The 14,889-nt window shown below is 39.1% G+C and overlaps 2 protein-coding genes across 2 annotated transcripts in view; one reads left to right on the plus strand and one right to left on the minus strand.

Annotated features, from left to right (window-relative positions):
* The window catches only part of cenpp (centromere protein P), a gene marked incomplete at its 5' end in the record, with an annotated part of 77,647 nt that overhangs the window by 27,583 nt on the left and 35,175 nt on the right, over positions 1-14,889 (minus strand). The window lies entirely within an intron of this gene.
* Positions 2,484-10,986, plus strand: aspn (asporin (LRR class 1)). Its single transcript, XM_079218653.1, has 8 exons — positions 2,484-2,552; positions 4,875-5,116; positions 5,788-5,900; positions 7,465-7,678; positions 8,401-8,511; positions 8,702-8,795; positions 8,980-9,118; positions 10,279-10,986. Exons 2-8 carry the CDS (start codon positions 4,894-4,896, stop codon positions 10,474-10,476), a joined length of 1,092 nt encoding a protein of 363 aa, XP_079074779.1. The 5' UTR covers positions 2,484-2,552; positions 4,875-4,893; the 3' UTR covers positions 10,477-10,986.

Raw genomic sequence — 14,889 nt, forward strand, 5'->3', positions numbered from 1 at the left:
ATGTCCGATTGAAAAACATCAGGCAAGAAACTTTGCCATGGTGATTAGGCAGCTCGCTCACTACTGGTGAGATCAAAAACATTACGACGTCTTGATGATTGTATTGTATTTAACCAGGAAAAACCCATTCAGATTCTTTTTCAACAGTGTCCAGAAAACAGTTGTCAACAATAACGTAAAGATACATGCTAACCACATAAAACTAAAAATGGCATAAGATGAGAATAAAATATATGATTCAATAGATAATTGTATAAATAAAATGGCCAATTATAACAAAACAACCCTAAGAAACCTGGCACAAAACAAGAAACAACTAAATAGATAAGAACAATTAATATATCCTAAAGAAACACCAGAGACACCTCTTTCTATCAAGTTGCAACAACCTTTTTATTTCATGGTTAGGACCTTAAAGCTCTGGGCCAGCACAATGACTCTGTTAACACATTTATGATGATGAAAAATGTCTCTGCCTTACACTATGGGAGGTTAAACAGTGAATAAGAGTGAGTCTTATTGCTTGTAATTCAGTTTTGTGGGAGAGTTGGAAACTGCCGGGAGGACAAATAAATGATAAATTCGCTTTAAGACATTATTTTATTCATGAATTACCTTTAAAACGTGAGCTCGACAGGCTTCCTTTTGATGGGATGATCATTTAACCAGATCTCTGATGGATTGGAAAATATTGTTTCCCCACTAAGAAGAAGCATTGAAACCAGAACACAGACCGGCTTCCATTTCGGGTTTGTCTGACTGCCAAACCGGGGCATATTTGGACCGTCTGACTCGGCCATAAATTGTGTCTCAGAGCGCCGTTCCAGCTCAGCTCAGCAGAAAATACAAGGACTGAATGGAAAAAGGAATAGTGTAACACTTGAACCCCTGAGGGAGCAGGCTCCTGTAAGGTTTTTTTGTTCCATTCTTGGGAGGTATTTCTCATTTCTACTTCAAATGTAAAGACTGTTTTGCCTACACATCATGCAGAACACAAAGCAGTTCACATAATGCTGATTGGCTGTTGCAAAGCATCGGCTCGGTTTCTCTTTTCTCTGCTTTCCAATTAAGGAGGAAATCTGTAATAACACAGTTCTGACCGACTCTCACGGCCACTTGTACCACCTTAAGCCAGGAGACCCCACCGCTGAGGAGCCATTCAGCATTCTGGACTCTTTTAATTGCCTGTGAGACTAGCTGCTCCTAGTATGGTTTTTACCAATTGTCTAGGAATAAAATCACAGAATGAGCCTTCGTTGGCTCCATCCATCGAGTAACGTAAAGTCAGCTTTACTCAGACTTGATAAGAGCATGATTATGTTTAGCAACTAGTCTATGAAAGTAGAACTGTCACTGCTGAAAAAAAGAGAAAATTTGGGAAAAAAAACACCAAAGAAGAAGAGTGTTCTCAGTTCACTCACAGGCTCCATCAGTGATGACTTTAACCTCATTGTTGATCATCTTTCCCTTCACACAGTTTGTGACAACTTGCATAAGATATGATAATTGATTGATACATTTTGGGGGGCTGCCGCTAACAATTATAAATTTAAAAAAAGGCTGGTTCATCATCATTTTCGGTACCATGAAGATCTCGTGCTACCTGATGAAAGGCCTCACCACATCAACACTTTTTTTTCAAAATCAGAGCTGAAAGATTTTGAAAAAAATATCGAATTGTGATATTAGAGGAAGTGATCAATTTTAAACTATCATTCTCATTTTCTTTGAAACACATTAAAATGATTATGGTGGGATTATTGCAGGGATCTGTAGCAAACATGTGGCGATGTGTTGGGCAGAACCTCTCTGCAGCATAATAATTACGCACATATTAACACATATTGAGCCTCCTGCAATTTTGATTAATTGTGCCGCCCTAATTGAAATGCCCTGTAGGTTGTTTGGGGAAGTCAGTTACTGTGAAGCATACTGATGAAGACGTTCAGATGGCATTCATCCTACAAATCCCCTGCAGGTCCGGCTCACCTTTGTCCTAACGTCACTGAGAAAACCCAAAGTCTCCAGCAGCTGTACAGACCCACTCTCCTCGTTTAACCCGGAGCCAACAGGCCAGAGTGCAGGAAACGTTCATGTTGATGTGAAATATTTAATATGGCAGCCAGCCGTGAAGGCATGGGAGGTGACAGACCCACCAGTATTTTTCTATACAAAGACTTGAGCAGTCAGGATTCTGAAGCTAACGATCCTGGTATCACTTCAAAGCTCCTGATGAAAAGCACATGACAAAGTCCCGACAAAGCCTCGTTAAATGTAGTCCCCGAGACGTACAGATGGTCTGATCGCTGACAGAGTCAACAGCTCTTAACTGAAACTGAACCTCTCACCCTAACAGCAGTGGTTTTCCGTCGGTGGGGGTGTTTCTGGGGGCAGTTTCTTTTATTTTTTCTGGTGAGAGAGGGTGATGCTGTCCTCCGTTCACTCGGAATGTATTGACTGAGGATCCAACTCTCAGCCCTCCAGCTGGACCCTGCTGCTGCTCCGCTCACTGTGGGGTTTAAACCAGGACACAAACACACCTGACGGCTGAGGTAGGACACACCCATTATTTATTAACAAAAAAACATCATCTTTTTAGGTCTTTGACTCGTCAACCTGGCATTTTTATTTTCAGAGGATGCAGCATCTCTGAGTTGTTTAGGTCAGTTTACAAGACTTCTTCTTGCATTTCAGAGGAGACACAGGAGGACGAGGCTGCAAATGTTACGTTTTAACAGCTGATCTTTTCTTGTGGGACAAAATTATGTATTTTAAAAGAGAATATTTCAAATGTACTTATGAGTGAGTTTGATTTGCATGCAAACTTTAGAGCACAAGATCAATTTACAGGAATGTCTGCGGTTCATCTTTTAAGTGAATGACATGATGTGCAAAAAATTTGAAGGGAAGTTGATGTTTAATGGTTGGGTATATTGAATGCTGGGGTCTCTCATGTGTTACTTTTCTGGGGTTTAAATTCAAGTAGCTTTCCTTTGACAGAAATGTAAGGTCATTTTGGAGATTATGCAGAACAGTTTATTACAAATTGGGGGGGGACCTAAAATGTCCAAAGTCAGTACAAAGTAGACAGTATGAAAGTGCAGAAACAAGGAATCCATTGTTGAGGAACAGAAAATTAACTATCAGTAATTGTCAATTAGGGAAAAGTTATATTTTCAAAGCAAATTGTTTTGACATGCCAAATGTTCTCTTGTTCTAGAGGACATAATCAAGACACGGTGACTGGATATTTTTCACTATTATCTGACATTTAACAGATCAACCATCACCCCAATAATAAAAAGTAGGTGGGGACAAACACTGTATGGGAGTCCTGATGGAGACTGCAGGGATCAGAGGGGATAAAGGCTGTCTCTGGTTTGAATGTTTTATGAAATGCAAACCTCCAGAGAACCGATTATAACTTATACTGTAAACAAAAGCACTTTACCTTCATCAGTCGGATTGGAGAGTGAATTCAGATCTATTGGATCGGTTCTCAAGGCTTGTTTGAGTGAGCGACAGGAAAACACAATAAACAAGAGAAATATTCTCCAACTTACAGCCAAGTTGTTCAAGCGAAAACCCACCAAGTTCAGTTGCAGAACACATCAAGAAAAAAAGAAAAAAGAAGCCTAATTTGTGCTAAATGTGCACACGAGGAACAAAGGAGTCTGGGTGCAGAGGAAGAGTCTACGCTGCTGAACGGTATTTGCTGTTGCAGCAGGATGCTCGACCACCACCACATATTTGTGGGACGACTGAAGGTTTGATGATTAGTTGAAGCACGCAACCAACCAGGCGACCTCGGCCTCTCGCTGCCGGCTGTGTGAACGTGTAATAGAGGAAGATGTATAAATCATTTTGTGAATCACCACAGATGTCGAATAGGTGACAGCTGAGAAACATTTATGTTGGCTGCGGGAGCTCATTTCCAGTGGAGGTTTTCAGCGCTTCGTGGAAACACTGATAGAAAAAACAGCGGCAGTCATTGAAACCGATCGCTGAAGGAACTCCAGTGTGTCCTTTCACCACGCACTGTTTTAGCAAAACATTCCTAGATCAGGCTCACGTGAGGGCTGTAAAGCTCAAACTCAACTGGTGGATCTGAGGTGAAACTACTTAGATATACACTCACTGACCACTTTATTAGGTACACCTTACTAGTACCAGGTTGGAACCCCTTTAGTCTCTTAATTGTGCTTAATTGTTCTTCATGATATATATATATATATATATATATATATATATATATATATATATATATATATATATATATATATATATATATATATATCTTAATTGTGCTTAATTGTTCTTCATGATATATATATATATATATATATAGATATATAGATATATATATAGATATATAGAGAGAGAGATAGAGATAGATATATATATATATATATATATATATATATATATATATATATACACACACATACAGAATGTTGCTGGAAACATTCGACTTCTACACATTAATTTTGCAGGTAACATAAAAGGCATTATTACAGATTTAACTATACCTAAACAGTATATGAAGTAGTTGAAATCAGCTCCAAGTATTGACTACATGTTATGCATCAATAATAACTAGACGATGCAGTTTCTGAAGACATTGCGGTGGGAGAGCTGTCTGTTGGTAAGCTGATGCTGAGCTGTGTTGATTGATGAACAGGGTTGCTGGCAGAATTGGGGAAGCTACTTTGAAGAATAGTTTCACAAGCTATCAATTACATCAAACTGGAAGAAGTTAAAAGACAGACAAAATCAAATAAACAGCATTTCACAGCTTTTCCTGTGTGTCACGATGACATCACAGCCTCGTGCTGTCTATTAGTTTCAGACCTAACCTCCGTCCTCTCCCACAGCTCTCCTTCTGATACAAACATGAGGGTCTTCCTCCTGCTTTGCCTGCTGGCGCTAGGCAACGCCAAACCCTACCAGTCAATCAATGTCATGGACTTCATGAGAAACTATGACATCATGATGGCTGATTCGAGCGACGAGGACGATGACGATGAAAACGACGTCGATGAAAATGACGATTATGAGGACAACTGCCCGGCTGGTTGCACCTGCTCACCCCGAGTGGTGCAGTGCTCCGACAAGGGTGAGATCACGTTATTTTGGCCAAAAGAACCCTCAAAAATGGTATTATCGCGATATCTGTGGAAGGTTGCGTTTTGTCTATTTTTTGGCAAACGATTTAAACTCAAAATACAAGTGAAGGGAAGTGAAGAGAAAGTCAGAAACCATCACTCTGATCAATATCAATATCGGCTCAGGATCAATGATTTAAGAGGCACTGGGTTATTTACACAATATTATCATGTGGCTATTATTAACATGATATCAATATATTTTATATCATAATTATCACCAATACCACTATCAGAACACATCTGGATGCACATGTTCCTGTAAACAGTGTTTTGAAAGGACACCCGGATTCATGGATGTTAATATAAAGGCTTGTTCTTTTATCTAATTAGAAATGATGAAGTTCACCATTTAAGATCATCAGTGAAAGTTTGGTGTTATATATTTTTCTTCTAGTCTGCATTTACCATGAATAGAACGTACTAAAACCAACAATGTGTTTGGTAGTCTGTCTTTTAATACTGCAAAATACACTTCATACACACCGCTGATTGATTGATGCATCTTACATCAATAAAAATGTGAACTTTAAATAAGAGAAACCACAATGACGTCTTGATTTTCCTCAATTTTGGTCCAACTCCTTGGTCTCTGATGAGGCGTTTTTGTTTCTGCCGACAGGTGAGATCTCTGTTCCTGAGAAGATCCCCGAAGACACTGTGATACTAGACCTCCAAAACAATGACATCACTGAGATCAAGGAGAACGACTTTAAAGGCCTCAACAAGCTTTATGTAAGAGAAACCTTTTATCCTGCACACCCACTCTCCTGTTGACATTAAACAGACAAACAACCAGATGTCTGAAGTCGATCCAGTTCTGCTGCAGTCACATCTCCTGCACACGCCTGCATCAATCTAATCTGTGGGATACTTAGTGACAATCTTTCGCCGACCAATTCAAACGACCTGCTGTGACAAGCACAGTTCAGTTGGTTTTCATTTTGCTGCGTCTGCACTTAAAATTTGACCAATTCAATGCCACCAAGAGATCTTAACCATGTACCATGTGACTAGAAGTGGCTAGTTAAAGAAAACAAGATGGAAACATGAAGTGAAAACACACTTGTGAAACGGTTAAAGTTGTAAGACGAAGACACGGACAACTCAAAGACTGGACAACGCCATGTTAGTGACCTGTCAATCACAAGGTAGCCCCGCCCTATAGCATACGGTCTAAAATGGACCATCATTCACTAGATGGACATCATGCTGTATTAAAGAAGACGTGAAACTAGAGATTGAGACATAAACTCATGTTTACTGAGGGAATAAATCAAAAGAGAAGTCATTTTTTTCCTCATAGACAGAATGTAAGTTTAAGGCACTTTAGCATTTGGCTTCACTTTTGAAAGTTGCCGCTTGATTCAGAAAATAAATTGAGTGTAGCTCCCCTTGCTTTAGCAGCGCTCAGAGCCCAACACACAATCACTTGTTATGCACGTAAAACTAAAGAAAATAACACAAGCCATATGCGGTGGTCCGAGTCCATGTGTTTACTCCTTCACATCTGTGAATCGATTCAGAATCATAGAAGATAAGAATTGTAATCATTCTGGGTTTTTTTCTACACTGAACATTTGCATCTCTAGAGCCAAAATCAACATCCAAATCAGCAGACATCTCTGAAAAGAACACGGCCTAATCATAAGTGTAAATACTTTCAGAGCACGACATCAGATCCAGCCTTTAACCGGTGACTTCCTACTACTACTACTTCCATCAACAAAATGCTTAGATTTGATTGAGAACTTGAAATGCCTTTAAATGCCACATCAGACTCACGGTACACGTGAACGATGATATCATCTTGTAGCTTTTAAAGTTACCAGATAGGAAGAAACGGCTCACTAATTCAGTCCAAATGTAGCCTGCAGCCTCGTGAGATTACAGTCCCTCTGTTCGTTACTCCCAGTTAAGGAGAAGAGGCGGTTACAGAGGGGTCGTCTTTGATCTCGATGATGTTCTCACTGTTGGGAATAAACCACATCAAGGCCTAAAACTCTGGAAAACTCAAAGCAAACAAAGTGAGGTCAATCTGCGGCTTCATGCCAATACAGCGGCTTGTTGTATTAACACGAGTTCGGCGGTCATATACATTTGTCAATAATGATAGGTATTTTCTTTTTGTTAAAAATGTCAAAACAAACCTTCCGTATTCTCCATCTTGCCGTGCATAGATTGAATGTTGATCGCAAAAGTTCATTCTGGGCCCTAGAAACAGTCGTTTAAATGTTTACACCTGCTGCAATGAATGTGAATCAACGATGTTTTATTCACATTCCTTTCTCCACACCAGGGCCTGTTTCTGATCAACAACAAGATCTCCAAGATTCACCCCAAGGCCTTCAGAAACATGGACCATCTCCGACTGCTGTACCTCTCCTACAACCTGCTCACCGAGATCCCCGCAAACCTGCCTCCCAACGTCATCGAGCTCCGCTTCCATGAAAACAAGATCAGCCGGATCCAGAAGGATGCATTTAAAGGCCTGAGGAAACTCCATGTGCTGGGTAAAACCTGGTTTCAAGCCAATATCAAATTAGCAATAATCAACTTTCTCGTAGGCCAGAGGCGTCCCGTCCTGTGCCAAGGAAAGGGCTGCAGGCTAACGCTGCAGCAGTTAATTCATTCCATTAATTTAACAATTATTTAACCAGAGAAGTACTAAATAATCTGCTACATTTAAGTATTTGGGTTGAAGCTTTACCAAGTTCTCAAACTGAGGTGTATGTTCTCTACTGTAAATCAGGGTTCCTACACATTTTAACCGATGGATTTCCATGACTTTAAACCAAATTTCCATGACCAAACATTTTGTGAAATCTCGGTGTAAACATAAAAAGTGAGTAAATGTAGTATTTAAACTAACAATGAGAATACAAAGCAAACAGTAAACCTTAAATGACACAAATGAATGAGAGACAATAGTTTGATTAAAAGAATAAACATTTATATAGATGCCTGTATGGATGCCTGCTTATATTTTGAGCGTCTTTCTTTTAAAAGCATATTGAATATTTCAAACTCAGCGTAAATGAACGTCATGAATACATGAATATAACACATTTCCATGACTTTTCCAAAACTTTTGGGATTTTTTTTTTTTTAAATAACCATTTTAAAATTCCATGACTTTTCCAGGTTTTCCATGACCTTATGAACCCTGTGTAATTAGGAGATGGATTATAGATTGTGAATAATTAAACCAGATGTTTTGTGCTTGTCTCAACAGAGCTAGGCGCCAACCCTCTGGCCAACAGTGGGATTGGACTGGGAGCTTTTAACGGCCTGTCGACCCTGTACATCGGTATAGCAGAGGCCAAACTAACTGCTGTGCCCAAAGGTAGAGAATCACTGACCTCATGTTATGCTTATTCAAACAAATTAATGGTAGACTCATCTCTTCACGCCCAGTATTACGACTCCGGACATCAACTGCACAACTAATTGAGGCAAACACTGCCATGTCAGCAAGTAATCAAGCCAAGCATGTTTAATCCACTTTTTACATTGGTTATGTTTTTATCTCCCAGACCTCCCAACCTCCATCACAGAGCTGAGCCTGGACTACAACAAGATCGCTAAGGTGGAAATAGAAGACTTCATCAGATATAAAAACCTGCAGAGGTATAAACCAGCCACATTGTATCCTAGAAACGGACTCTTGTTCAAATTAAGACTCTTCTTCAAAACTCAAAGTTCATTTGATGTGTGAATCAGTTATTTTGACACTTGTGAATTTTAGAGTTGATGCTTTTTATTAACAAGGGTTGATAGTGTACCTGTCAACTATGTTTTAACACTTTTGCAGGCTAGGACTCGGTTTTAACCAGATCAAGTATGTAGAAAATGGCAGCTTTGCCAACATCCCGAGCGTCCGTCAGATCAACCTGGACAACAACCGTCTGAAAAAGGTCCCACCGAACCTCAACTCCCTGCGCTACCTCCAGGTGAGACACAGACACGTCGATCAGCATCAGCAGAATAAAGTGCACAAGCATTAGTCGGTTTGGCGTAGCTCAAAGCTGAACCTCTAGGATGCTGCGTGTTGTTGTCGGCAAACAGCTCCAATGCTAACTTCTGCTGAAACAACAGGTCTACTTTTTATATTCATACTTATACAAATCAGACAGCTTTGAAGGTAGATTCTTCACTTTATGCAAAACTAAGCTAATCATGACATAGACCCATCTATCTACTGGACGCATATACATTAGAATTTCAAATGTTATTCAGAAGGCTAACAAGGTATGCATCTCCGTGGTCATGTCCTCCAGCTCATCCCACAGTATCCCTAGCTTCCTGTTTACAAGTCCAAAAACTCCTCAGGGAGGCCTTGTGGTCTCATGACTGAACCACCTCAATTGACTCCTCTTAGTGAAGGAGCTGCTTTTACTCCAAGCCCCTTCCAGATGTTTGAGTTCTCATCTGGTTTTTAAGACTGAGCCCAGACACCCTACAAAGAGAACTCCTTTCAGCTGTTTTTATCCATCATATCATTCTTTCGAGTGCTGGAACATAAATAGTCTGCTAAATCCAGCAGGGGATCAGTTCCCTTTTTACCGCTAAAGTCTGGTACGGTGCCTCTATTACTGCCAAAAGGCCCACAGCAGCTATTTTACATGTCATAGCAAAGTAAACAAAAGGTGTAGTTCCCCCAATACCTAAATGGAACGGAGCCATACTTCACATCATTAATTACACCTGTGTTTACTCTGCAATGACATTTAAAAAGTGCTGCTGTGAAAAGGCCCAATGCTGCACCAATACACCTGTCCATCTCATGCGCCATCTTATCTGTAACTGGAGTGAATGTTGAATACAAATATTTGATGTGCAACTCATATTACGGTGTTGTCGCATGAGTAATGGAAGGAAACTGAGAAGTTGTTTTGAGTTGTCTCAAATAAATCAGTTTCATTCAACTCAGCCGCCCGGAGTCATGACATGATGCCCAACTTTCCAACTCTTTGTTTCCTGGTCTGAAGATTGTGATCTTGAATTTCCACGGTAGCCATTAAGCAGCATTAAAACAGAAGTCCCAGTCAGGGTTGTTTACTGACAAAGCAGAAAAACTACTCATTATAATGAATCCTCTTTGTCTGTTCAGGTGATTTATCTTCATGGCAACAAAATCAGCAGTGTGGGAGTCAACGACTTCTGTCCCATCCCGCACAGTGGGAAGAAGAACCTGTACACAGGCATCAGTCTGTTCGCCAATCCTGTGAAATACTGGGACATCCAGCCGGCCACCTTTCGCTGTGTGACCGGACGGAGGGGCGTTCAGCTCGGAAACTTCAGGAAGTAGAGAGCGGGGAAAAACGACGCGCTCCCGACTGATCGGAAAAGAAGAACTGCCAATATCCTCGTTACGGTATAGAGAAGGAGTTGAACATAATTCTGGTAGACGAAACAAGATGAAACTGGATTTCAGGAAATGAGAGAAATGACATATTGATGTATATTAGAAAGTGTAGCACATGTTGAATGCAGGTACAATTTACACAAAACAGTTCTCAGCCAGGAAAAGTAATCTCTAGTGTGGATGTTGGTGCTGAAAAGGCAGTATACAGGGGGAGGACATAATAACATCTGTAGATCATAGTGACATTCAAGTGTCCTGCTTCTGTGAGGTTGTCCTTAGCTTTTGCTGTGTAAACTTCCCCAGGAGTAAAGCGCCTCCTTCTGGTCACTTTTTGAGTAAAACCACCAAAGGACCTGATTTGAGTAAAATTACATGCTGATGCCTTTTTAACCAAAGAGATCCTTTGTAGTTATTTTCTTTCTAGTAAAAAAAAAAAAAAAAAAAAAAAAAAAAGACATCCTTTCATGAGATATTGTGTAGAAACCTTTCTAAGTTTAAGTTTTTTTTCTAAACAATAACAAACAAAATACCTTTTTTGCCATTTTATTACATATTATATTTGCTTTAGACACAGTAATCATCATAAAAGAGTCACTATATGTCCAGAGTTGTAACTAAACAGCAGCCTAAAAACCACTTTCTTTGAAACATGTTTCCCTTCCAGCAGAAGTCTGTACAGTCAATGAATGGCGCTGGCATTATTTAGTGCAATAAGTCACGTTGAAGCCCCATGTTTGGCTTTATGCGGTTGTTTTATATTATCTCCCTGCATGTCTGTATTGTCTCTATTTAGAAGCTGTAAACTACATGTCAGACTGGATTACACATTGTCCTTGATATAAACTCAAAACGTGACTTTGTTTTGATGAACTATAGCAACCAAGTGAACTATTCATAATTATAAGCAGGTAATGAAAGGCCCAACCTGGGACGTCTCAGAGCACCTCTCCAGTGCTCTCTCCTCTGAAAATGGTGCTATATTTATTTAGTATGTCTTTAAATAAACCTGGAACACCTCCCCATGTATGTTGTTACTTTTTGTCAAAATGAAAGTGGGTTTGAGTTGGAAAGTTAACTTTTGATTTTGTGATTTGAGCTACTATTGTCATATCTTGTGATTTAAGGCTATTTGATTAAATTTGACTCAACATGTGAGACAAAGCTTGGATAAAATAAAGTATCTTCAAAAGATCAATGTGTCTGGTTTGTAAGATATAGCAGAAGAAGAAACAACAAAAGGTTGATGACTGAAGATTAGGACTCGTCAACACTACATAGTTCACAGACATTGCGTTAACTGATTAAAAAAAACATTTTTTTTTATAGATTAATGGTTACAAATAACGTAGTCATCAATAGTCATCTATAAAATGACAGAAAATTGTTCATCAAAGGTTCTCAGAGCCCAAGAGTACGTCTTCAAATGTCTTGTACTGTCCGACCAACAGTCCAGAACCCATAGATCCTGTGTGAGTTAGAGGTCCAGAACCCATAGATCCTGTGTGAGTTAGAGGTCCAGAACCCATAGATCCTGTGTGAGTTAGAGGTCCAGAACATATAGATCTTATGTGAGTTAAAAGGTCCAGACAGGAGAAGTCATGGACATACAGGATATGTTTGTTGTTAATAATAATAATAATGACTAATAATTATTTCAAAAGCTCACAGCTGATGCTATTTTTTATTTGGAAGCATTTAACATGCTACTATATGTTATAGCTAACATGTAAACTAAAACATGTTATAAACATATTATAGTTAAATGTTATTTTAAAAAAAATTAAGATTCCATTAATAATATATTATATATATAAATAAATAAATAATAATAATAGCAGTAATACTACTACAACTAATAATAACAATAATAATAGTATAATACCGTATACCCTGATATTTTCCAGACCAACAAAGCACTCACTAAATCAAGCTTGATATCGTTACTGGGACCAGTGGTGGTTTCCCTGGTAGAAGGCTGGTGAACCAGTGGAGTGGTTTCTTTATCAACCAGCAGGTGTCACTGCACACTAAAGAGTTAAAGGGAGTTCTCTTGGCGTCAGTGGAGGTCTGGATGTTGATCTGGAGGACTGAAGACATTTTTTGAGAAGCTGTAGCTTCCTGGGGGGCATTTTGACTCAAGTTTGCTGCTATTCAATACTTTACTCTACGTCTACTTCTAAAGTAAGAATCTCTCTAGTAGCCACACCATAGACTGTGTAAACTATGAATGTAGTCTCTGTGACGTCATCCATAGGTCTCTGAAGAGTGCTTGTGATGCTTTAAGTGGGTGATTTCGGGCGTGGCCATCTTGGCAGTGACGACACGGCCGAACTCCCAAAGAAAAGGGCACAGAGGTGGATGGTGGTGGAGCCGAGGTGGACCTGGTGACGCAGCTCAGACGGATAGCAGCTAGTGACCTTATACTACACCCACCTGTCACTCAAAGCGACACTCAATTATGCCGAACCTTGAGCTTTATTATGATTTAAACGGGTGAGTTATATAAAATTCACCCCTCATACAGTGGACTTGAACAGAGAAATTAGCTAGAGACCAAACCTGTTTTTGTAGCAGGCAGTAAACTCTGCAACACGAAGCTTTGAAACATGGAGCTTTGAAACATGGGGGTCTATGAGATTTGACTCAAGTGGTCATTTATTAAACTGCTGTTTTTGGCACTTAAGCTTTGGCTTGATGTTTCAGCACCAGAGGTTGTAGAAAGAGCAATTTAATTTAGAAAATAGTGAAAGGATGAGAGTTCTGGTACATTCTACAAAATGTCATTAATAATGAATGATACGGTACAGACAGCGACTATTCAAGCCAAAGTGTCTGGCAGGTTGACCAAAGCCCTGATCCAGGACTGTTTTGGATGTATTACAGTCCTGTATCACCATCAAAAACTATAAAGTAAATATATATCTTTAATTGAAGACAACCTTCACAAATAAATCCCAAATCAAGGACCAGTAACGAGACTTTTCCAGAGCTTTCAACCGTATCACATAGTCTTCATCAGCAGTATCGTAACCAGAAAATGTTATTAAGTTATTATTGTTAGGTTGTTGTTATTTTAAAGTGTTATAACTGATAATTGATTAATCATTGTAAAACATTTGATCAGAAACAAAGACTATTATTATTATTTTTTTAAATCGTTCCTTTAATGACGAGATGCCACACAGGACTCACCCTGATCACCGGAGCTCTGCTCAGATTCATCAATAAAAACCAGTAAAACTTGAGTCAGAAGATTGAGCTCAACATATTGTTGTACTACTTGATAATTAATACGTGTAGGGTTTGGTCTTTATATGTTAAGCATTATGTGTAATCTTTGTTGAATATTGACAGACCAAAGAGGCATTTTAATAAATGAACAATATCATTTTTATCCATCTATTAGCTAAACCCGTCTATCCTGAAGAGGGTCATGGAGCCCAGCTGATATTCCGTTTGGGTTGTGCCATTGGAGTCGTAGCCCACATTAATCCTTTAAACCTGCTTTATTTACATATTTTTTTGCGGTGCACTTTAACACAACACTGGCTTGTTATCATAGTAGAACTGATCGTGAATCAAAACTGTCATGTTGTGGGTTGTAACACCAAAACATAAAGTAGAGACGCAAAACACACTCACAGAGGTGCCGATCATTCTCTGTGGGTTCAACGAGAGGTCGACCAATAGTGGAAATATAAAAGGCCGATATAATAACAATAGTTTGGAGCAGGAAAAAGACGATAGACGATTAATTGGTACCGATCAAAAGTCTAAAAGTGTTGCGTTATATACGTTTGAGATAACTGTAGTGAGGAAAACGGGTCAGACATGAATACTTGTCTGCTCGCTGTAAAATCAGCCGTCCGAATTTTCTTTCCCTATCACCAGAATAATGTATAAAGTAAAAATAAATATATAAATGTAAAAATAAAGGGTTTTCCATGAAGTGGAGAATTACTGTCTGAAAATTATATTTTAAACGATCAAACAATAAATAATCTTGATTTTATGGCTCTTTGCTTCTCCTAGCCTGGAAGTACAAGTACGAGTGCCATTTCATGGGGTCTTTGACAGTTATTTAGATTATTAACATGCACAAATATATTGTCATGCAAAATGGAGAAGTATTAACTAAACATTAATGTGTCCAGGAAATGTAGGCGTCCACTATGTTGGGTCTTTATATATTATATATTCATCATGTATTTTGGGAGGTGCTGGTCTTTGATGCTGGACACAGAAAACAATTCAAACTTTTAAAATACACACACAGGAATGATGAATGTGATGAAACCAATGTGAAAACGTGACACACACGTGTGTGTGTGTGTGTGTGTGTGTGTGTGTGTGTGT

The sequence above is a fragment of the Taurulus bubalis genome (assembly GCF_910589615.1).
Source record: "Taurulus bubalis genome assembly, chromosome: 5".
NCBI classification, from domain to species: domain Eukaryota; kingdom Metazoa; phylum Chordata; class Actinopteri; order Perciformes; family Cottidae; genus Taurulus; species Taurulus bubalis.

Coding starts and splice junctions, on each gene's coding strand:
- aspn (XM_079218653.1), top strand. CDS start 4,894: ATGAGGGTCTTCCTCCTGCTTTGCCTGCTGGCGCTAGGCAACGCCAAA. Junction 7,679..8,400: donor GAGGAAACTCCATGTGCTGG/GTAAAACCTGGT, acceptor TTGTCTCAACAG/AGCTAGGCGCCAACCCTCTG. Junction 8,796..8,979: donor AGATATAAAAACCTGCAGAG/GTATAAACCAGC, acceptor ACACTTTTGCAG/GCTAGGACTCGGTTTTAACC.